Source organism: Lissotriton helveticus, chromosome 2_1 (genome assembly GCF_964261635.1).
Source record: "Lissotriton helveticus chromosome 2_1, aLisHel1.1, whole genome shotgun sequence".
NCBI classification, from domain to species: Eukaryota; Metazoa; Chordata; class Amphibia; order Caudata; family Salamandridae; genus Lissotriton; species Lissotriton helveticus.
In genome coordinates, this window is record NC_136059.1 from 1,877,972,002 (window position 1) to 1,877,994,326 (window position 22,325).

The 22,325-nt window shown below is 47.7% G+C and overlaps 1 protein-coding gene across 1 annotated transcript in view; it reads right to left on the bottom strand.

The window, feature by feature from the left end:
* Positions 1-12,403: 12,403 nt before the first annotated feature.
* PLK4 (polo like kinase 4) overlaps positions 12,404-22,325 on the bottom strand; it is a 121,043-nt gene continuing 111,121 nt past the window's right edge. The window contains exons 15-16 of the mRNA XM_078676798.1: positions 18,316-18,422; positions 12,404-13,068 (exon numbers count right to left, since the gene is read on the bottom strand). Of these exons, the coding sequence (XP_078532924.1) occupies positions 12,969-13,068; positions 18,316-18,422 (207 nt within the window). The 3' untranslated portion in view covers positions 12,404-12,968. The remainder of the gene's footprint in view (positions 13,069-18,315; positions 18,423-22,325) is intronic.

Here is a 22,325-nt window from a genome sequence, read left to right on the forward strand (position 1 = left end):
TAGCCAGATGAAGAGCAGATAAGTAGCCTGGAGGACATAGGGGGCGATGAGAACTTTTGCTTGTGATCCAGTGAGGAAAGGTAGTCTATAGAAGAGGCAAAGTCAGAAAAGCAAATGTCTTTGTTAGCCAAAACTCACTGCTCTTAACTTGTATGGTCATGAGCAGTTCTGAAATTGGAAAAACTTTACTTGGGAACCTTTAAATTACGGGTTCAAAGTGGGCAACAAAGAGAGGATGAAATCACACGGGGCTGAGCCCTGAAAACCGTTCAACTTGTACATTTTTTTTAAACTGGCACAAAAAAAAATGCCACTAAGGGGAAACATGACAGAAAATCTGTTTTGGCTTCATTGGTTGCAAAGTCTCTATTTTGAATATTGCATGGGGTCAATGCACGTGCTGCAGCGAGCTCTGTGTGCCTGGTAAATCTCAGGGAATAATAATAATAACGGTAAGGAAACTCTGGTGGTTAAAGCAACTGCTGGAGAGATCTGTGTTTTGTTAAGTCACAGTTTTGACGCACAACGTGGTACAGAGGAGTAATGTGTCTCCTGCCAAGCACATCAGGTCACATGCAGATGACAAATTATTATGTTGTGTAGACAGGGAAGTGGGCCACTGTTTTATTACTTGCAGTTCATAATTTGCATTCTTTCTAATATAGCACAGTGAGCTATGAACCGGCATCAAACACCTGCATGTAAACTGCAAGATATAGATTGAGAACAAACATGGTTCTAAACCCGTTATTATAAGGCTGCTAAAAAGTTGTTGGGAGCATTAATAATGGACCATCCCAGTCAAGGTTATATTTTAAACCCCAACTTTGTATTTCTACCAGCTATACAATCTTGGCATATAATCCTTACCATTAAAGACTATTTGTGACTCCTACACCTTGAAACCTTCTTTGTCTTATGCCTCATCATGTACATTGATTTACACTACACACTTGTATGACTAATAGTCAGTGTATAATTTGTGTGTGATGTAAAGCGTTCTGACACCCTACAGTGGGATGAGTAGCGCTATGAAAGTATTACATTTAAAAAAACATCGGAATTGCTAGTTAAATTGTTATTCATGTAAATACTCATACGTACTTATACATCAGACATTTTTACAGTGCATGCGTATGTTACATATAGGAGTTGCAGAAAATCAACAAGCATTGGCATTGCCAATGGGTCTCGCTTGTGGGACCTTATAAGTATTTAGTTTTGCAGCACAATATCCTTGTTGCACCAAGGATATTGTGCTGCAAAACTAAATACTTATAAGGTCCCACAAGCGAGACCTATTGGCAATACCAATGCTTGTTTGGCGTTCCCGCTGAGGTGTAATTGAATCAACCCCAGTGATACCACGCCGGGTAATTTTACAGAATTCTGTGTAAAAAGCGTAATGCAAAACGCCAGCTAGCAAGTGAATTACGTCGGCCTTTTTACATATTTCGCCAGCGCCTTCTTTCGAAGTGTTGTTTTCATATGCACTGTGCAGACTGCAGAGCACTTCATTTCTCCAAAGTGCCCTGAAGCCAGAGGTCACCCGCACCAGGCGCTGTCTATCTGGGGCTCTGCTGGGCGGGCTCACCGAGACTCGTCAATTAGAGAAAAGCTCGCGCTGAGTTGAGTAACGTAAACATTTCTAGGCTTTCACGACAGCGTGTTGACAATCTTGTCATTTTAACTTAAACTGTGAAGATTTAGATCACAGAATTAAAATAACAAAGTGAGGAAAATATGTGCCGATGTTTAATTTGTGTAGCACGAGTTAGTGCTCCGAAGTTTTGTAAAGTTGGAGACATCCGGCGGTATCTCGTGAGATCTCAAACTGGCGCGGTGGTCGTGAGTCTGATAACACAAGCAAAAGCAAATGGTGGGGGCCTGAAGGAGGAGGGGGTGCGAGGGATGAGTGAGGATGGGGTAGCAGGGGAGGGAACACGGCCTGGGGGAAGCTGGCTGGGGAGGGGGGAGGAGAAATCCAAGGAAGGCTGTGTGCGGGGAGAGAGGGGAGGAGAGAGGGGAGGTGCTGGAGCTGAAAGTATGGCCGATAGGAGGGAGGGAGGCTGATGCGCGTTCGTGTTTGATCACGTGATTCACGTGAACGTAAACGTAAACAAAACGCCAGCGGAAAGCCCTTAGTTCGACGAGGATTTTGGCTACTTGAATTCTCGCTCCGCTCGATGCGCTTGCGCGCATCGATAGGTCGCGAGACCTAAAAACTAGCCTCCAAATTGTAGATTCTTTCAAATAAGTAATAACAAGCTGTGGGCCTTTGTTTCCCCGTTACTTTGGCATTTAGGTAGGATCAAGATAGCATCCAGCCAGGATTATACTCTAACAGAAAGAGGGCTGATGGCACTTTAAATGTTCTCTCAGTTTTGGGCTCAAGAAGAAAGAATATTAGAAACCCTGGAAGGGCAGCCTCCGCCATACATCCTTCTAAGGTCGCTGAATAGTATCCTATTAAGTAGAGGTAAAGTCTCTTTTTATAAGCTTGAGAAGAGCACAAGTGAAGGCTGAAGCACTATAATATCAACAAGTACTGGCTAATAGGGGAGAACGAATAGTTTACCTGTCGGTGTAGTTTTGCAGCTTGAAGATCTTTCTGGATTCACTATGCTGTGCATATTCCGCAATCTGGTGGTTGGGTCCGGAATCGTAGTCTTTTTTCTCTTTTTTTTTTTTGTCGTAGCCCAGGTGGGCGTCGACGTCCCACCATTTGGTGTCCTTTCGGTGACGTCGGCGTGCTTCCGGCGGAAGCTACCACCCTTGGGCGCCATCTTCGGATTCTTTTTTTCTGTCTCTTTTCCTTGTTTGTCTTTGTAGTGAATCCATGGCTATGTATGTTAATCGTTTTTTCAACGTTAGTGTTTCCACGTATTTTGTAATTGTTCCAACTTGCTTTCTTTTCCATGTTTTTCCACCCTCTTTTCCAGCCTCATCTTTCTGGCGGAGGCGGGTGGGTTCGCTAGTGAATCCAGAAAGATCTTCAAGCTGCAAAACTACACCGACAGGTAAGAAACTATTCGTTTTGCAGCGTGAATCTTTCTGGATTCACTATGCTGTGCATAGATTTTGTAGCGATTTTCGTTACTTTTGTGGCGGTTGGGTGGAAGATGAGCGTTGGTTGCTAAAAATATGTTGAAGCACTTTTTGTCCTACTTGTGCTTCCTTGTTCATCTGTACATCCACGCAGTAGTGCTTTGTGAAAGTGTGTACTGAAGCCCATGTTGCCGCCAGGCATATATCCTGAATCGGTGTGTTGGCCAGGAAGGCAATTGTTGCTCCTTTCTTCCTGGTGGAGTGGGCTCGTGCCCCTCCCGTTAGCTCCTGGCCAGCTTGCTTGTGGCAGAACTGAATTGTCTGTGCGATCCATCGGGCTATGGTGTTTTTTGTAACTGGTTTGCCCATGTAACTGTTAGCGAAGGACACAAAGAACTGTTTCGTCTTCCTGTGGTCCTTCGTTCTTTCAATGTAGTGCATCACAGCCCTTCTTGCGTCTAGGGTGTGGAGCGACCTCTCAGCGCTTGTAGTGGGGTTTTGGAAGAAGCTAGGGATCTGAATACTCTGATTCATGTGGAACCTTGACACCACCTTTGGCATGAAGTGTGGGTCAGTTCTCATCACGACCCGGTCCCTGTGTATCTGGATGTAGGGTTCCTGCAGTGTGAGTGCCTGCAGTTCGCTCACCCTTCGTAGTGAGGTGATCGCCACCAGGAAGGCCGTCTTCATTGTCAACATTTGCAGTGATGCTTTGTGGATGGGTTCGAAGGGTGCTTTCATGAGCTCCGTCAGTACCACGTTTAAGTTCCAGGCCGGTGGCGGCATTCTCTTTGGCGGCGCTATTCTTTTAGCCCCTTCCAGGAATCTTTTCACGACTTGAGATGTGAAGAAGCTTCTCCCTGTTTCTCCTCTTGTGTATGCCACAATTGCTGCTAGGTGCACTCTCAGTGAGGATGAGCTTAGCTTTGCCTTGATTAGGTGTGTGAGGTACCTTAGCACCGTGGACTCCTTGGTCAGTCTCCTTTGGAGTTGTTTTTTGCAACACCATTGAGTGAATCTTTTCCACTTTTCCCCATAGCACTTGCGTGTGCTGGGCCTTCTTGCCTCTCGCAGCACCCGCAGGGTGCTCTCTGGTAGTTTCAGGTGTGCAAATTCTAAGTCCTCAGGAGCCAGGCTGAGAGGTTGAGGCTCTCTGGCTCTGGGTGTAGGATTCCTCCGTTTTCCATGGAGAGTAGGTCTCTTCTTTTTGAGAACTTGTGGGGAGGCCCCTGCGCCATCTCCATTATCTGAGAATACCACGTCTGTCTGGCCCATTGTGGTGCCACCAGGATGAGCGTCATGTTGCTCTTCATGCATTTGTTGAGCACCCTGGGGATCAGTGGTATCGGGGGAAAAGCGTAGGCAAATGTTTTTGACCAGCTTATCCATAGGGCATTCCCCTGGGACCGTGCCTCTGGTTGCAAAGTATTGGCATTTTGCATTCCGGTGTGTTGCAAATAGGTCTATTGTTGGGGTGCCCCACTTCCTGAATAGACTCTCTGTTTCCTGACTGTTGAGTTCCCACTCGTGGGATGCTGAAGTCTGCCTGCTGAGCCAATCCGCTTCCACTTTGTCCTTCCCTGGCAGGTGTATGGCTAGCAGGTCTATTTTTAGTGGTATGGCCCATTTCCAGATCTCTTGTGCCAAGTTTGACAGCGGGAACGATTGAGTTCCCCCCTGTTTGTTTATGTAAAACATCGTTGTGGTGTTGTCTGTTTGTATTAGCACCTTCCGGTTGTGTAGGTGTTTCTGAAAGGCCTTAAGGGCTAGCAACACAGTTTTCAGTTCCAGGTAGTTGATGTGCCTGACTGCATCTGTAGGGCTCCACAAACCCCTCACTCTGAGCCTGTTCATGTGTGCGCCCCACCCCTTTTGGGATGCGTCTGTGGTGATGGTCACTGTTGGGTCCCGTGGTGTTAGAGGTTTCCCTTCTGTTATTCTCTCCTTGGTCCACCACCTTATCTCTTCCTGCACCCTGTGCGTTACAACCACTAGATCCTCCCAACTTCCTGTAGCTTGTGACCATTGTTGTTGCAGCCACTCTTGGAGTGGTCTCATTTGTAGGCGTACATTGGGGACCAGGTGGATGCATGATGCCATCATCCCAAAGATCTTGCTCACAGTCCTCACTGTCAGAGATCGCCCCTTCTGGTAGTGACGTTTCTCCCTCAGTAGGCTGAGCGTTCTCTTTTCGCTCGGTAAGACTCTGCATTGTATGGTGTCGATCTGGGCTCCCAGGAAGATCTTCACCTGCTCTGGTTCCATCGAGCTTTTGCCCCAGTGTATGGAGAAACCCAGGTTTGCTAGCGTTCCTGTCACCTGTTCTGCATGCTCTTTGCATGTCCTGTAGCAGTTTGCCTTCACCAGCCAGTCGTCGAGGTAGGGGTACACGTGTATCCCCTTTCTCCTTAGGTGTGCGGCCACTGCCGCAAGGCATTTGGTGAACACCCTTGGTGTGGACTTTAGGCCGAAAGCTAGGGTCGTGAATTGGTAGTGATCCTTGTTTACAGTGAACCTTAGCATGTGCTTGTGCTGCTTGTTCATGGGGATGTGCAGGTATGCATCTTTGAGGTCTATGGTAGACAAGAAGTCTCCTGCTTTTATCTGAGGAATGACCTCTTGTAGGGACGTCATTTTGAATTTGAGTTTTGACGTATTTGTTCAGGAACCGTAGATCCAGGATGGGTCTTAGGCTTTCGTCCACCTTTGGCACTAGGAAGTAGTTGGAGTACACTCCCATGTTCCGTTCTTTGAAGGGGACCCGTTCTATGGCCGCTTTAAGGAGGAGTTCTTGGGCTTCCTCTTGCAGTAGTTGCAGCTCTCTTCCTGAGTGCTGTCTTTTCCTTGGTTTTCTGTTTGGTGGCCTTTTTTCCAACTCCATGCAGTACCCGAACTGCATAATATTGAGTATCCACTTGTCTGTTGTTATTTTTCTCCACTCCTGGAGAAAAAATCTCAATCTTCCTCCTACCGGAGTTGCATGTTCCTTTGTGTCTTGTCCGTGTAGCCCTCTCCTCTTTGTTTTCGAGTGCTCCTCCCCCGGAGGGTGTGGGTGGTAGAGCACCTTCTCTCGTGTGAAGTCACTTAGAGGGGGGCTGTTCGCCGCCTCTTCTTCTCTGGCCCCGTCCATTTCCTCTCGATCGAAAGGACTGGCCCCTGCCTTGGTAGTTCCAGTTTTGCCTCTGCTGCCCCTGGTGGCCTTGGCTGTCACTCTGTTGCCCCTGGTGGAAACTCTGGTGAGAATCTCCTCGCTGGCTTCCACCTCTGCCGTTCGGCCTCCGCGACGGAGTGCCCCTTCTCATCCCTCTGAACTGCAGGGCTCCCATGGACCTTGCCGTCTCGTTGTCCTTCTTCAGTTGGGTGAGCTTATCATCAACTGGGGCTCCGAACAATGTTTCACCGCTGAAGGGTGTGTTCAGGATGTTGTTCTGGACTTCAGCCTTGAATCCTGAGATCCTGAGCCATGCTTGCCTTCTTTCAGTGATGCCTATAGCCATCAGTCTGCTGGATGTTTCTGCCCCGTCCAAGGCTGTCTTCAGGCATGAGTTGGCGATGCTCTTCCCTTCCTCTACCAGGTGAGCTCCTCTGTCACGGTATTGTTCCGGGAGGTGTTTGAGCAACTGTCCCAACTCCTCCCAGTGCTGGTATTGATGCCTATTCAGGAGGGCGTTGGAATTCGCCATCCGCCAGTGAGTCGCAGCGTTCCTCTCAATCTTCCTGCCCGTTAGGTCCATCCTCCTGCTTTCTTTGTCAGGTGGGGGTCCGGACGTTGTTGGGACGTTTGCCCTTTTCCTGGCCATTGCAGCGATGATAGAATCCGCTGTGACGGAACCCTTGATGTAAGCTGGGTCTTCGGAGGAGAATTTGTACTTCTTCTCGGTCCTCGGCGTTACAGATCTGCATGTAGCCGGGTCCTTGAAGGCCTCCTTTCCCTGGGCCGTGATACTCTTGAGCATGGGCAGGAACTGGCGCCTTGTCTGTATGGGGAGCAGTGTCTCGAGCAGGAAGTCTGCTTTTGGCTTCTCCTCTTCCAGCTTAATTCCATAAGCTGTTGCCGCCTTTCTTACCACCTCATTGTATGCCCCAATGTCATCCGGTGGCGAAGGCCTCGAGGGGTATGTTTCTACCGCCTCCTCTGGGTTTTCGGCCTCGATGTCCTGCCATTCCTGGTCTTGGGCCGTCGAGGAACCTGAACCGTAGCTCGACTGCTGTTCCCCGTAATCCCCCTCTGTGTAGTAGAGGTCCTCCTCCTCTTCGTGCTCCGAAGGTTCCGGAGTTTTCGGCGGCTCTTCGATGTCGAACTCTTCGATCGCCTGTACCTCAGCGACGGTCGGTGCCGGCTTCGGGGGAATCTTGTAACTTTTCATTTTTTCGTCGAAGTCCTTCTTTCTCTGAAGGATGTTCTCCATTTCGGCCTCGAGCCTTCTCTTTTTTCTCTGCATTTCTGCGGCCTGTTCGTCGTCGAGCGTTTCGGCCGCCCTTTTCGTCGTCGTCGTCTAAGCTTTCTTCGGCTCTTTTTCTTTCGACGTCGAAGTCGAAGGCCCCTTTTCGGGGGCTTGCTTCGATGACCTTTGCTTTTCGCTGGTCTTCTGCCTCTGGGAGTCCTTCTCGGAGGATCCGCTGGGCTCTTTTTCGGAGGATGCAGCTTAGGTCGTCGATTTGCTCGGCGCCGGTGCTCCTTTCGAGGCTCTGTGCTCTGACTTTCGAGAGTCTGCCTCAGGTTTTCGAGGCCCTGTGGGAGTTTTCGGGGTCGTAGACTCTCCTACCTTATCAGGCGTATTCTTATCGGTCTCAACGACCGTGAAGTCATCTGGTCCTTCGGCGATGTTGTCCTCATCGTCGGTGGAGAGGCCAAGTTCATAAAGCGTCGGGGCTTGGCCTTTGCCCTGCATCGTGTGGTGAGCCGTCCTCTGTCCTTCTCGAATTCGGAGTGTCTTCGGCTTGAAGACGGAGCAGGCGTTGCAGTCTCTGCTCTCGTGGTCGATTGGCAGGCAGAGGTTGCAGACTGGGTGCTGGTCCTTCTGTGCGAACTTGTGGTGGCAGTTCTTGCAGAATTTAAACGGCGTCTTGTACATCCCTGCGCTCAGGGGGCCCCCTCTGTGTGCGCATTCCTTCAAGGGCGTCGAAGATTTCGAAGTTCTCTCCTTTCTTCGTCGTCTTCTCGCTAAAGGTCCTCTTCTGTCGATGTTCTCAGGCCTTCACCTGTGAGTTTTTGCGGTATTTTCTTCTTTCCTCCTCCAAAACTTCTGGAGCTTCACGCGACGATCCAGACCCAACGGCGGAAAAAAGAATCTGAAGATGGCGCCCAAGGGTGGTAGCTTCCGCCGGAAGCACGCCGACGTCACCGAAAGGACACCAAATGGTGGGACCTCGACGCCCACCTGGGCTACGACAAAAAAAAAAAAAAGAGAAAAAAAGACTACGATTCCGGACCCAACCACCAGATTGCGGAATATGCACAGCATAGTGAATCCAGAAAGATTCACGCTGCAAAACTAGTGAACGGCTGGGATACAGCACTATAGAATGTGGTGCTAAAAGTTCAGTGAGCGGTGGGATGAAGAGACAGGCTGGGCACAAGCAACTGAAGGATTCAAAGCAGATATGGGGGCATTAGAGAACAGCCTGAAGCGGGAATTTATGATTATGGTGTAGCATTAATTAGAGGAGGTATTTAGAGAAAAGGAACCAAATACCTGAGCAAAGTGGAGGGAGAGAGAGCGTAGGTTAGATTACTAGCGTTTGGCCATGGGAGCCTGATAATCCCCATGAGAGTCTGGGCTCCGGCTCAGGATAAGTGAGCCACGCATGGTGAAACACAAATTGTAATAGCTGATCAGTTAGATTACTTGAACGGGAACAGAATACAGTGAAGTTCGGAAACTGGGTAAGACAGGGAGAAGGAGGAATGGGCAGCTTGGGGGGCACAGTGGGTGAACTTACCATCACCATCGAGCTCCCAGTGAAGAAAGGAAGGAATGGTACTCTTTCAGTACCACCTCCACTTGTAAACAAATGCCTTTGAGACGAGGTGGTAAAAGAAGCCTCTTGGTTGGGACTTGGTTCCTACTAGTTGAGTTTTTTGCGCTTTCCGTAAGTGCCTCCTGGGAGCTTGTGCTGTGCACTAGGCATGTAATTTTTTATCAACCTTGACCCTGTTAATCTCTAGCTGCCTGAGGTGGAGGCCCCCATCCTTTCACACATCACTTTGTCTCTGCTGCTCCTATGAGTCAATCTGGATGCCCCTGAAAACTGCTGGAGCCATAAATGTCAACAGACCCAATTCAGACAGGAGACTCCTGGTTTAAACAGTTTTATTTTAGCAGGGTGCTGCCTGAAAATGCCTCTGCTTCAATGAAGGTCTATGGACAAAATATAGTCTCACGATCTTTTTTTCTTTATTTTAAATCACCCTCTTTATAATTTCCAAATGTTAGCATGTATGGTCGAAGCCATGTTGAGGAGTTCACATAATAACAGTTACTTGTGCATTGCTTACTATCGGTCGGCTCATCGTTGTGCCAGCAGGGCAGGTGAAGTGATGAGGGGCCCCTTGTGCTCCTACTCTAATCTCCTGTTTTTTGGCCCAGACTGCGTGCGCCAGGAGTTCTCCTATAATACTCCAACTATTCATCTCAAATACGTGTAATTCTTACCTGTAGGGCTGTGACCTGACAGGTGCCCCGTATCTCTTATCGCTGCCATAAATGTTTCAACAAGCACGTTATTTTCGGTCTTCTGAGCCTCCTACAGAAATAAACAAATCTATTCCTCTGGACAGAAAGGGCTTTCCTGTGGAAAATGGCGTCTCAAATGACAGCATGCCATCTTTCTGCACAGTAAATAGAGGAATGTCGCAGCGGGTCCTTGAATCAGGAAGTTTAGAACGCTGTACATTACTGGTTTTCAGGCTCTCTGGTGTTATTTCATGCGGAGCGGACTTCAGGGGCTTTTAAGCAGTGAGGCGTCTGTGTGTTTTTTGTTAAACAAGTACATCCTTAACCTTTTACGTAATTGACGATCCAGGCTCACCACATCCTCCTTGTTCAGCTTCCCTCAACCTGAGCTCGCAGGGCTCCTCGGACTACTTTTTCCGAGAATTTGCGTACGCAGCATAGCATGCCTGTCCACTCTTAAGGACTCGTAATGCGGGACATGCACCTTCTCTGACCCCGCACACACAGGTCTTTACCACTGCAGTAGAATCCGTACGGCACCACAAGTGGCATGTTTTTATTGTTTCATCAAGAGCACACGTGCAGCAACTTAGAGCACCCGGAAGCATAACTCACCTGCATCCTGGCAGTGTGAGGTCTCCGCCTCTCGGATTGACGGTGAGCACCAATTTGCTCACAACTGCAGCCAGGCTTAGCTTGGTTACCGTAATCACCTACAAAAAGGCGCATTTACTAAGATTTAAGATTCCGATTAGAAATAACTAGAATGTAATTATATTAGACGCACAAGGGTTACAGAGAATGCCTACTTGCCCGGAGGACTAAGTAGACAATAAAACTTCTTGTCCGCAACAAGAATCCTCATGTCCAGGGCGTCGGGCGATACGAATTCCCCACCCCTGAATGTCCTACGATTCACATGCTAGTATGGGTACCCACAATTTTGTGGAAAGAAGTGCAAATAGCTACTGTTTCTAAACTCTATTTTGTTCTAATTTCGGAAAAACATAGGTGTCGTTCATACCTATTTTTCACTCTTTATATTTTACCAAATGAGTTGTTATATGCCCGGTACACAAAGAAAAACCATTGCAAGACGCTGCTCAGTTATTGGCTCTGGGTTATTCAGGTTCTTGGTGAACTTACAAGTCCTATATATCCCCACAACCAGAAGTGTCCAGCAGATGAAACTGAATATTGCTTTAAAACATCTGTCATAGTTAGAAGACACAGATGAAAACGGTGGCACAAATCGCTGTTTTTTTCAGCTTATTTTCAATTTTTCGTATTTTCAACTGTTAGTTTCTATAAAAAAAACTTGAACGATCTACACAAATGACCCCTAGCTGAATTCAGAATTGGGTCTACTTTTCTGAAATGTTAAGCTTTCCAGGATCCATTATTGCTTTCATACCCATTTATACCACTAACTGGAAGGAGGTTGAAAGCACAAAAAATAACAAAAATAGGCTATGTCTCAATAAAATGCCAAAACTGAGTTACAAAATGTTGGTTTTCTGACAAACGTCTGTCAGTTCCTGAAAGTTGAGAAGATAGTGAGTCCAGCAGCACAAACACTTTGTTGATACCATTTGCAGGGAAAAACAAGACACTTTCTTCTGAAGCACTACCATTTTTCCAAATAAAATCAAAATGTAGCTGTATTTTAGCTAATTTCTTGGTCCTCCAGGGGAATCAACCAAACCTGGGTACCTTTAAAATCCCCATGATGCTGGAAGAAAAGGAGACAAATTTGGCTTGGATACCTTATGTGGACAAAACGTTACGGGGGCCTAAGCGCAAACTACCCACATAAACTACCCCAAATAGACAGAAAAAAGGCTCGGGGACGAAAGGGCCTAGCAGCCAAGGGGTTAAGCGCCTCTAGTTATCTGTAGAGTGAAGGCATCAAGGCTGGTAGATCTACTTCATAAGTCTACAAAACACTTCTGATCTCAGCGGGCCTGTGATTGAAGTGGACTACTAAAACCACGGTCCATTGAGGTCAAAAGTGCACCCCCTTTGGGGGTGGACTTTATCCCTTGTTCTTCAACCTTTAGTTTAAAGAAACAATGGCCTGAACATTTTCTCCAAGCCTTTGATCGACAGATGGACCATGGGCACATCCACACACTATTTAGGAGACACCTTGCTACTGGGGTTGATTTTTTTTACTTTACTTGGACCACAAATGTTCTCCACCGCTGTACTCCTCCCCCTATTGCATTAGTCACGTCCTGCCCCTCACCTCTTCTTCACATGGCATAACTTGCACTCGAGCTCACAGAAATGGTCTAATTCGCATCAGATTAAAATCAATACCATTACAATCTTAACTTTAGTTGACAACCTCCGTACAGCTACACAATTTAGGAAAAAACATCGTTGTTAATAAAATAAAGTTATGATTAGGAATAGTAACCTACAAAAGCTTGTGTTAATTGCAGTAACATAACAGTTCTCTCGGTTGCATAGTCCCTACCACTACACTATTGAAGGGCAAATAATCATTCCTCTTCCATTAAGTCACCACTACTAATTTATTTCACCTAAGTGGGGCAACGAGGTTACAAGCAACATTAACAAGCAGCAATTTTGTAAATTGACAAAGCATGTATGTATTGGCAGTACATACAATAGCAATGATTAATTTAAAAAAAATGGACACCGCACTCGAGTAGGCCAAGCCACATTTTTTCCACTGCATTTATTGTTCATAATGCTTTTGCAGTAATCTTTCATAAGAAACTGTTCCTACAAAAATATAAATTAAACAATATAAAACAAAATTTACATATGTGCATATATTAATAGGAAACATTATACAGTTATTTACAGGTACGAATACAAAAGTGGAAACAGCGCTCACTATTTTCCCTGATTGGCTTATAGTACTGGGGTGGAGCATGCACAACTGTACAGTTTTCTTTTCTATTTTGTTCTTGGTAGGATATCAATAAGAAATCTGTTTTCAGAGCAACAAATTTACCTGAAAGGACATGTTAAAAATGGACAAACCAGGCAACTCTTGAGACTAGTTTCATTGTTGGATGCCAATTATTCACCTAGATATATTTCAATACCACTTTGACGGAATGCAACACTACTTTGATCGAGGAAAAAGACAGCAGTTCGGCTAAACTGCCCAATTTCAAACAGGTGTGGTACTTGTATTATGAATCCTGTGTAGACAATATGCCTTGCATTTCAGCATGCAGCAGTCAATTGGATAATTTAGTTTCTTCAGTGGTGAGCTGCTGGACTAGCAAACAACATGAGGATAGAGGAAAGGCAGTGCAGCTTGCTTTTGATATATTCGGGTAACTTGTCGTTTTCACCGTACCTGCAAAAGAGTATTAAAATAGTTATGATAAGAAAAAGTCTCTTGTAAGTTACTTTTAATCCAAACTCTTGATAGGGTTGAATTGGGGGGTAGGAGGGGTGTGGCGGGGGCAATGCAAGACTACGGCAGGTTGCCACTCTGAAAATGGGTTTGTAGGAAGCTGGCTTTGTATATGGTATTATCACTAGGAGGTTATACCAGAGTACAGGAGATCCTCAAAAGTGTACAGGGCTCAGGGTAAAACCCAAAGTGCTCTATTAGTGGTAGTGTGGGCGAGCAGCCTTCGGGTTAACAGAGGAGTATTAAGCATTTATTGCACAACAGTGATCAATAATGGACACAACTCAAAAAGGAGATCCAGACGAATTTTATAAAAATATACTTGGCATTTAATTTTAGGACCAAGATCTACGCAATAAGGTAAGTACATTTTTATAATAAAAATATTTGTCACTTTGAAAAATCGACACTTGGAAACTTTTCAGAACAGTTCAATGTTATCCTATGGGGAAAACATCACGGTTAAACAGGTAAGTAATGCACTTACAAATCCAGTCTTCGAGACAAAAAGTTGGCAAGGGTCAGGTGAGTATGAAAACTGCACAACCAGCAGCTCAGGGGCGTCTGAGTGCAGAGGTCAAAATCGGAGTTCGGACCAGTGCTTTTCAATGGAGACTGGGGTTGCCTAGAGCCACACTGCTTGCAGGTAAGTAGATTGGTTGCACAGGCCAAGCTTTGGGGGATAGATTAAGCACAAAGGCACATAGCACCAAACATACTCCACCAGCGGCACAGGGGCGACTGGGTGCAGGGTGAAATTTCGATGTTTCGCACTCAATGCTTATCAATGGGGATTTTTCTTTTGGCAAACAGGCTGATGGCGTGGCACCAGAGGTTGCAGAAGGGAGACCAGCAGAGGTAAGTATAGATGTGGGGGGTCATAGGGGTACAGTTGGTTCAGCTCACCAAGGCCCAGGGGCTTCGGATGAAGGGGTGCATTCGACATCAGAGTCTTCTTACTGGAACCGGTCACCGTTGGGGGGGAGGGGGAGCCTCTGGATTCACACTGCAGGCGCTGCCGTGGAGCCCAGGAGAGGTAAGTCAACTTTGGACATTAAGTAAGGATCGCTGGGGAGACTTCACTGCACAGGGGAGCTACTCCGACTCGGGCCATGGGCGTCGGGTGCAGATTGGACAGGGATCGCAGTTCCAGCAGGATCCTGATTCCTTGGAGTTGGTTTCTTCTAGACAGGTCCGCAGTCCACGGAGATTAGAGTGTTTGTTGAAGGCAGCAGTCCTTCCAGGGTTTTCAGGGGTCACTGGCTGCAAGACAGGTCATAGGTTTGCAGAAGCTGGAGACAGGCCTGTAGGGTTGGGGCCTAGGCAGTCTTCTTTAGTCTTTTCTACAGGGTCATCTAGCTTCTTAGGTCATTGCAGATCTAGTTTCCAGGTCTGGGAGAGCCACCTAAATACTAACTTTAGGGGTGTTTTTAGGGGAGTAGCAGGTAGGGCCAATAAGCACCTTACGTGGATTGACTACACCCCCTATTATGCCACCCTCCTGGGGGAGGGGGGCATAGACCGAGCCCTGATTGGAAGAGTCTCCTCACCTTCAAGATGAAGAGGACTAAAAAGTGTGCTCAACTTTGCCTCCTCCACCAGAGGTGTGGAGTCGGCAAAGGTGGGCACACCTCCTAGCCTTTCTAAGTTTTTCCTACGGCTTTCCCACTCTTCAAGCACTGGCCCATTCTGGGGGAGGTGGTGTGACTCCTCTGCCCAAGATATGCATTGTTTCTGGTCCCAGAGAGCAGAGGCTCTCTACCCAAGGGTCCAGAAACATGTCTGTGTGTGGCAGGCTGCCTAAAGGCAGTCAGAGCCCACACAAGGGTTAGTAGGTTTTCAGGGGGCACCAAAGGAACCCGGTTTAATACATCTCAAACTGGCATCAGTGTGGATTTATTACAAGAAACGGTTTGGTACCAAACACTCCTGGGTCCAGTGAAGCCATCATGGTGCTGTGGACCTCAAGTTGTCGAGATGAGTTTCCAGCCCATGCACCGTTTATGGCTTCCCTGGAACATACAATATTAAGGAATGGACCCTAATATTGTAGGGGCATATCTGTTCATGCAGATCTGCCCTCACCTGTGGAATGTCAGCAGACTCACCAATAGTTCTCACAGGTTGATGTTCGCCTCGTTCCTCCACCGAACCATTTCAGCCACAGAACTGGGGGAGGTCACAATATAAGACGATAGGTCCATCCCCACCCCCTCTAGTAGGCACTATCCGCGGAGGTACCACTGCAGGGCCCTCATGTGCCAACATGCATGCGTGGCTAGGAGAATGTAGGAATCCAAGAGACCTAGGAGTCATAGTACCCTCGGGCTGGACAACTCATGCCTCTTTGGAAGGGCAGGACCATCTCCTTTATTTCTGCGATCCTTTCAGGTGAGTAAAAGTGCAGAGGTGGGCGTTGTCAAGCACTGATCCTATTAACTGAAGTAGTAGAGAGGTGAGATTTGAGCTCACTGATGGAAAAGCCCAGGTTGTACAGCAGGAATAATGTTGACCGCAAAAGGTGCAACACCAGCTCTAGCAACGCAGCTTTGATCAGCTACTTGTCCAGGTACAAATACATTGGGATGCCCAGCCGTCTGAGATGGGCCAGAGCCACCATCATCACCTTGGTGAAGATTTGTGGTACCAATTTCAAACCTAAGGGGAGTACTGCAAACTGGTAAAACACAGAACCCGCTACAGAGCACAAACCTCTGATGCAACTGGAGGATGGGACTGGGGGTGTGGGAATACACGATTGACGCAATCCAGTCTCCAGCTTCCAATGCCAGCAACGCTTGGGCTAGGATCAGCACTCGAACTCCCTCAAAAAGGAGAAGGAAACTGCCTCAGGTCCAGTAACCGATGCAGAATTTTTTTTTTTTTTTTGCAGAGTTTTATATAGCGCGAACTAGACCCGGACCGAATCAGGTATCAGAGCGCTTTACATATTTTTCCAGTTACGTTACATTTTTACGTTTTCCAGTTACTTGGGCAAGGAAGGGGAGCAGCAGCATGGGCAGGGAAGGGGAGGGAAGGGGAGCAGCAGCATGGGCAGGGAAGGGGAGCAGCAGCATGGGCAGGGAAGGGGAGCAGCAGCATGGGCAGGGAAGGGGAGCACGAGCATGGGGAGGGAAGGGGAGCACGAGCATGGGGAGGGAAGGGGAGCAGCAGCATGGGAAGGGGAGCAGCAGCATGGGCAGGGAAGGGGAGCAGCAGCATGGGCAGGGAAGGGGAGCAGCAGCATGGGCAGGGAAGGGGAGCAGCAGCATGGGCAGGGAAGGGGAGCAGCAGCATGGGCAGGGAAGGGGAGCAGCAGCATGGGCAGGGAAGGGGAGCAGCAGCATGGGCAGGGAAGGGGAGCAGCAGCATGGGCAGGGAAGGGGAGCAGCAGCATGGGCAGGGAAGGTGAGCAGCAGCATGGGCAGGGAAGGTGAGCAGCAGCATGGGATGGGAAGGTGAGCAGCAGCATGGGCAGGGAAGGGGAGCAGCAGCATGGGCAGGGGAAGGGGAGCAGCAGCATGGGAAGGGGAGCAGCAGCATGGGAAGGGGAGCAGCAGCATGGGCAGGGGAAGGGGAGCAGAAGCATGGGAAGGGGAGCAGAAGCATGGGAAGGGGAGCAGAAGCATGGGAAGGGGAGCAGAAGCATGGGAAGGGGAGAAGCAGCAGGGAAGGGGAGCAGCAGCAGGGAAGGGGAGCAGCAGCAGGGAAGGGGAGCAGCAGCAGGGAAGGGGAGCAGCAGCAGGGAAGGGGAGCAGCAGCAGGGAAGGGGAGCAGCAGCATGGGCAGGGAAGGGGAGCAGCAGCATGGGCAGGGAAGGGGAGCAGCAGCATGGGCAGGGAAGGGGAGCAGCAGCAGGGGTGGGTGAGCAGCAGCAATGAGTGGCAGGGTCGGCAGGGAGCGGACAATGGCAGAACATGCGGGGGCAACAGCAGCACGGGAGGGGGCAATGGCAGTACAGGATGTTGGGATGGGAAGAGCAGCACTTGAGGGAGAAGCACAGGAATATGAAAGCAATGCAGAGAGACGCATGCAAAGACGAGTGCAACACAAAGGGGCTGGGGAAAAGATAGCAGCATGGAGCACTGCAGGGTTAAGATGTGGAAAGAATTTCACAAGGGAGACCGCTGCAAAAGTACATGTGCTCACATGCAGTGCTTCATCAAAAAGATATGTTGTTCCTGAATAGTGAGCAGTAGAAGGCCACAATTATCAGACGAGGAAGGCAAGCCCACACATGGCAACTGATAAATAGCAAGTTAGTGACGTCCCCACTAGTGAAGATAGTGAGTGACTAAGTCAACCAATGGTAAGCAATGTGTGGGCTCTTAGCCCACTAAGTTCACAACAAGAACTTACGCAACCAGACAGCTTGCACTGTCTGGTATGCAAGACCTGAAATGTGCCTTGTAAATTGAGCACTGAATGAAACAATCCCACAAATATGTTTTCTAGGATTCTTACATTCTGCTCCAAACTTACTCATGAACTATGCTTAAATTTTAGTACTTCCCCTTAAAACCCAATTGCATTTTATTGTTGAAAAGGTGGGTTATCATGATATATGTGGATATTAGACCTGCTACGAACGCTACATTGTGAAAACCATAAACAAAGTCATTCAATTGTAACTAAAGATTTTCACACGCCGTAACAAAAATAAATGTGCCTCAATAACACATGCTATTTAGAGCAACAGTACTACTAAACGCAATTCAAAACTATTACTGAAGTGGAAGCGTCAAATTTCAAATTATTACCAAAGTACAACAAAATGTACATGAGAAAAACGGTTTAGTGATACAGATTTCATGCAACTTACTGTACAAAATGAAAAACTTAAGTCATGCGGCCCTTTCAAAGTGGTTTTACCTTACTGCAAAATCTTAAACCCTTGCGTCTAGGTTTGTAAATACCTTTTGTTAAAGCAAATATACATGAAAAACTGCCATGGCATAGACCATATATGCAGAGTATGATATGCAATTTATGAGGGAAGAGATCTCCTGACCCCTTGAGGCTTGGCCGTCAAGTCACGGGCCCTCCACACACAATAATAGCATATTCTACTGTGCGCTATAACACACACACACACACATATACATATACACACACATACATACAGATATATACACACACACACACGCCCTACATACACATTTTTAAATATCAAAGACTAGTACCTACCTAGTTGTCTGACCATTAGGAGTTGTGTAAATAATCGAAGAGACACCCGCTTGAACCAATAATTGCGTTCCATCATTGAACTGAACCCATACAGCTCCGCTGCTCAACTGTAAAAACATTTTGAAAATTAGTCTTTTTTCCACTACTGCGATCTGCTTTTAAGTAGCAGTGTATTATAATAAAAAGAGTGAAATGGAAACCATGTATAGTAATTATCATGCTTTTTGATTATATGCCTTAGCAGAACGTGCATCAGAGCTTCATGAGGCAGATCCAGGAAAATAATTATTTACATTTAGCAAAACAGCATCCAAGTTAGAGTATTCTCCGCGGAAATAGTTTGTGATTTTGTACCTACAACCAGGTTCGACTTAGAAACACTTATTTAAAAAGAAAGTCTTAAAAAAACAAAATCAATCTCACCAATGAACAAGAAATTGGAATATGTGCCTTAAGATTTTGAGCATCACAGAGAAGCACTACCTACAAAGTTCAACTCCAACACTGCCATCTTGGTTTACAACACAAATGCAACACACTAGCAGTGCGGGTTGCACATGAATCGGATGATACCCTTGCCAAATAATTTGTATAAACAAAGAAATAACCTTTCCTTCGCATTCAATCACCCCAGACAGTAATTGAAAGATCTTAACCACTCCATGCCCGATTTAGAGGAAGATTATACTCAGAAAATGAAAAGGACTGAGGAAACTGCGAGCAACAAGGGACCATGGGTAATGAAAGACCCAGTACAGTTCACTGGAATTAATAGCAGATTGAGCATGCAAGGTCTTGAAAGCAGCGGTTAACATGCAACTCACAGAGACAACCACAGGTTGCTGTACATCGCACTTTAGTTAATGCAGTAATACAACAAATGTTGAGATCCCCCTTGCCACACTAGTCGGGTTTTTGGAGTGCATACAGAAGCGATGTCCTGCATGACTATGCAATAATTTAATAAGCCTCTTGGGAGACTAATAACGCACAAGGTTCTCCAATGCGGGTAGGTGGACACGAGCTGTGGGAAAGGAACCTTGCAGAGTTTTGCACATGGCCTTAAGCCTGTGGTGCATGAAGATGTCTAAAGTGTGCAGTGTAGGCGCTCCCAAAATACAGTGAAACAAATTTGCCATTGGGGGATAGTTTGCAGAGGGAGGTCAATTTCAGGCAGCTCGTCTGGGTGCCTACACCTCGATCCGCAGTCGTGTTGTGTTCCAGAGCATAGGAAGTCCTGCAACGAATAGGCAGTCTAACTTCCCTTGTTGTCTAAGATGGTTTCAGGCCCATACAGTGCACCTGGCCAGCTCAATGCCTGCTCTCGGACAACTGGCAGGGGAACAAAGTGCGGTGTTCACGGAGCATGATGCCATACTGTCAATTGTGTTGAAAAGGCATGGGATGGTGCCAGAAGTGCACAAATTGTGCTTGAGTTTTGCAACTCTGTATCCGGAACACACATACTCTACTCTCCCTCTCTGCCTCTCAATACAATGCACCTGGCCATGCTGATGCCCATGTTAGGCGATTGGCAGAGAAACAAAGGGTGATGTTCACTAGCACACACACCATATTGTCCTATTCCATGTAGGGTAGAAAAAGGCATGTGTTGGTGCAAAGAAGTGGCAGCGTCAGCACTTACCATTCCAGGCTGGAATGTTTGCCCGCCCAAGCAAAGCCTACAAGGCAGTGATAGACATGTTGGGAGAAGTGTCTAGTGAGAAGTACAGGCACATTAACAAAAAGGTTTTTTGGAAATGGCGATTCTGCCGGCTATGGATAGGGTCAATTTAGTCAATGCGGGCACTCGATCTTCAAGCCATGAGTACCCTGCTATAATGTTCCTGGCTAATGTAATTGAGCTCTCTGCTTATCCAGATGCTGAGGCACTTAACAGCATTATCAGACCATTACAGCTGGTAGTCAAGAGTAAATGTTTGTTGCTTCTGGAAGGAGGAAGGGGACTGATTTAGACCAATTGATAGTGACGTCAGTGATGCATCTGAATTTGATGAACTCCCTGAGTATTGGCAAGGTTTTAGCCATCAAGGCCCCAATATAGAGCATAACTTAGTCCACGTACATGGAGACAATTAAGACGCCTAGTTGTGTAAATTAGACCTTTCTCACAGTGGTGTTGGCATAATCTGTCGCTAGTGGTTCCATAGATATCGCAAATAAAGGCAAAAGCGGACAGCCCTTACAGGTGCCCCTGGCAAGAAGGAATGGAGAGGTCACAGCACCATTTATCCTTAAGCGGGCCGTGGGCGGCACATAAAGAAGCCTAATCCAATTAATGAATTAGAGACTGATGCAGAGTCTCTTCAGCAGGAAAAATAAGTTACTTCCATTAGTGAATTAAACGCCTTCGTGACGTAGAGGAAGATGGCAGCTGCCAGCACTTGGGTGGACTAGGTAATGTATCAGCGCAAATAGGGTGCGCTGTGGAGCATCCCAGGATAAAGCCGGATTGGTCCGGTCTAACGATGTTAGGTGATAATGGGAGTAACCTATTAGAAATCAGTTTGGCCAGGATTTTATAAATACATTTGATTTAATAATAATTCTATAGGAGTTGCAGCTGTTGAGGGGCATGTCAGGTTTCAAGATAGTGACTACCAGGACATCCCGCTGGGATGCCAGAAGCAGAGCAAATGGTGAGCACCATCATATGAGAGTATTTTTTTGTTAAATAATGGTCAGACCAACTGAGCCTGGTGCTTTGTCCCAGGAAGGCTTTCTATCACCTCTGCCTTCACCCATGAAGTGGTCCTCAAGATACTGCCTGTGTGGGTCTTCTAGCCAAGGAAGCTGTATAGAGTCAAAGTACTCCAGTATGTGTTCTGTATTGGAGTCTGAAGCAGTACGGTGCAAGCCAGTGTAATAATTCAAGAATGTCCAGTATTCTGCCGCCGATATAGCATTAAATTCACCTCTCACTACCAGCTTCAATGCTTCCCACACTAACAATAGGGGAGTGTACTCCACGTCATTGGTGCAGAGATAATCCACAAGCACCATGCGCATTAGTGACATCGTTGTCAGGGACTGCAGAAACACGTTGTGTAGTCACCACCAGGAGGTGCGGGCTGGAAGATGGCAGTCAGTCCGTCCGTCCGTCCGTCCGTCCGTCCATCCATCCGTCCTGCCGCAGCAATCTGGGACCCCCAACCCACTGTCAGAGGGGGCCCTTCCTCACCAATGCCTCGGTCTCCGCTCTTGCCATTCTGTGGGATGACCCAATGCGTTTCGGCACCCCAAGGACCTGGCCTTACCAGCACCAGGGGTCCATTTGAGTCCAGTAGCAGAGCCAGACTCTGTACATACCCTTTGGAGACCAAGAGTAGGCGACCAAACCCTGATGAGGGCCGCTCAGAGCAGAGCAGCTACAATCCAGGTGCCGAGTACTTGGTAGAGACCACTGCCGCTAGTTGCCTTGATAAGCCGTAAAACCTGGCAGGGCAGTCTCCTTCAGTCAGGCCATATCCTCTCCGCATTTGACTGGCTGTCTGTTCCATTTGGTGCTGTTGCCCTTTTCCAGGTCAGGCACCCAGGGTGTTCAAGCGATGTGAGGGGCCTAGTCCCACCCCAAATTGTCCCAAGGGGCCTCCTTCCGGTTAGCTCATGTGTAGGAGCTGCTCGCCCCTGCCTCCTGCTGCAGCTGCCAGTGCATGGGCCTAGTTGAGCGCTGGGCCACCTCTCCTCTACCACCTCGCACTAGACGGGGAAACTCCAGACCCAAGGTATGTGCTCCTTCCGGGTTGCTTGTGGGCACGCCAGGAATGGGGGGTGTCACAGACTCACAGTTCTCGCCCCCCCCATGCTGTACCGGTGCTGCAGTGGTGCGGCCTGCCTTTGTCGTGTGCACTGCTGAGGTCCGGCTGCCTCCTCTCCAGTCTCTCCCGAGGCCAGTCTGACCACTCAGCCGCTGCAGGGCCCCGAAGGCTGTCCCCAACGTCAAACACAGGGCAGCAAGCCAGCCCTCTTGAGGGCAGTGCCTCAAAGGC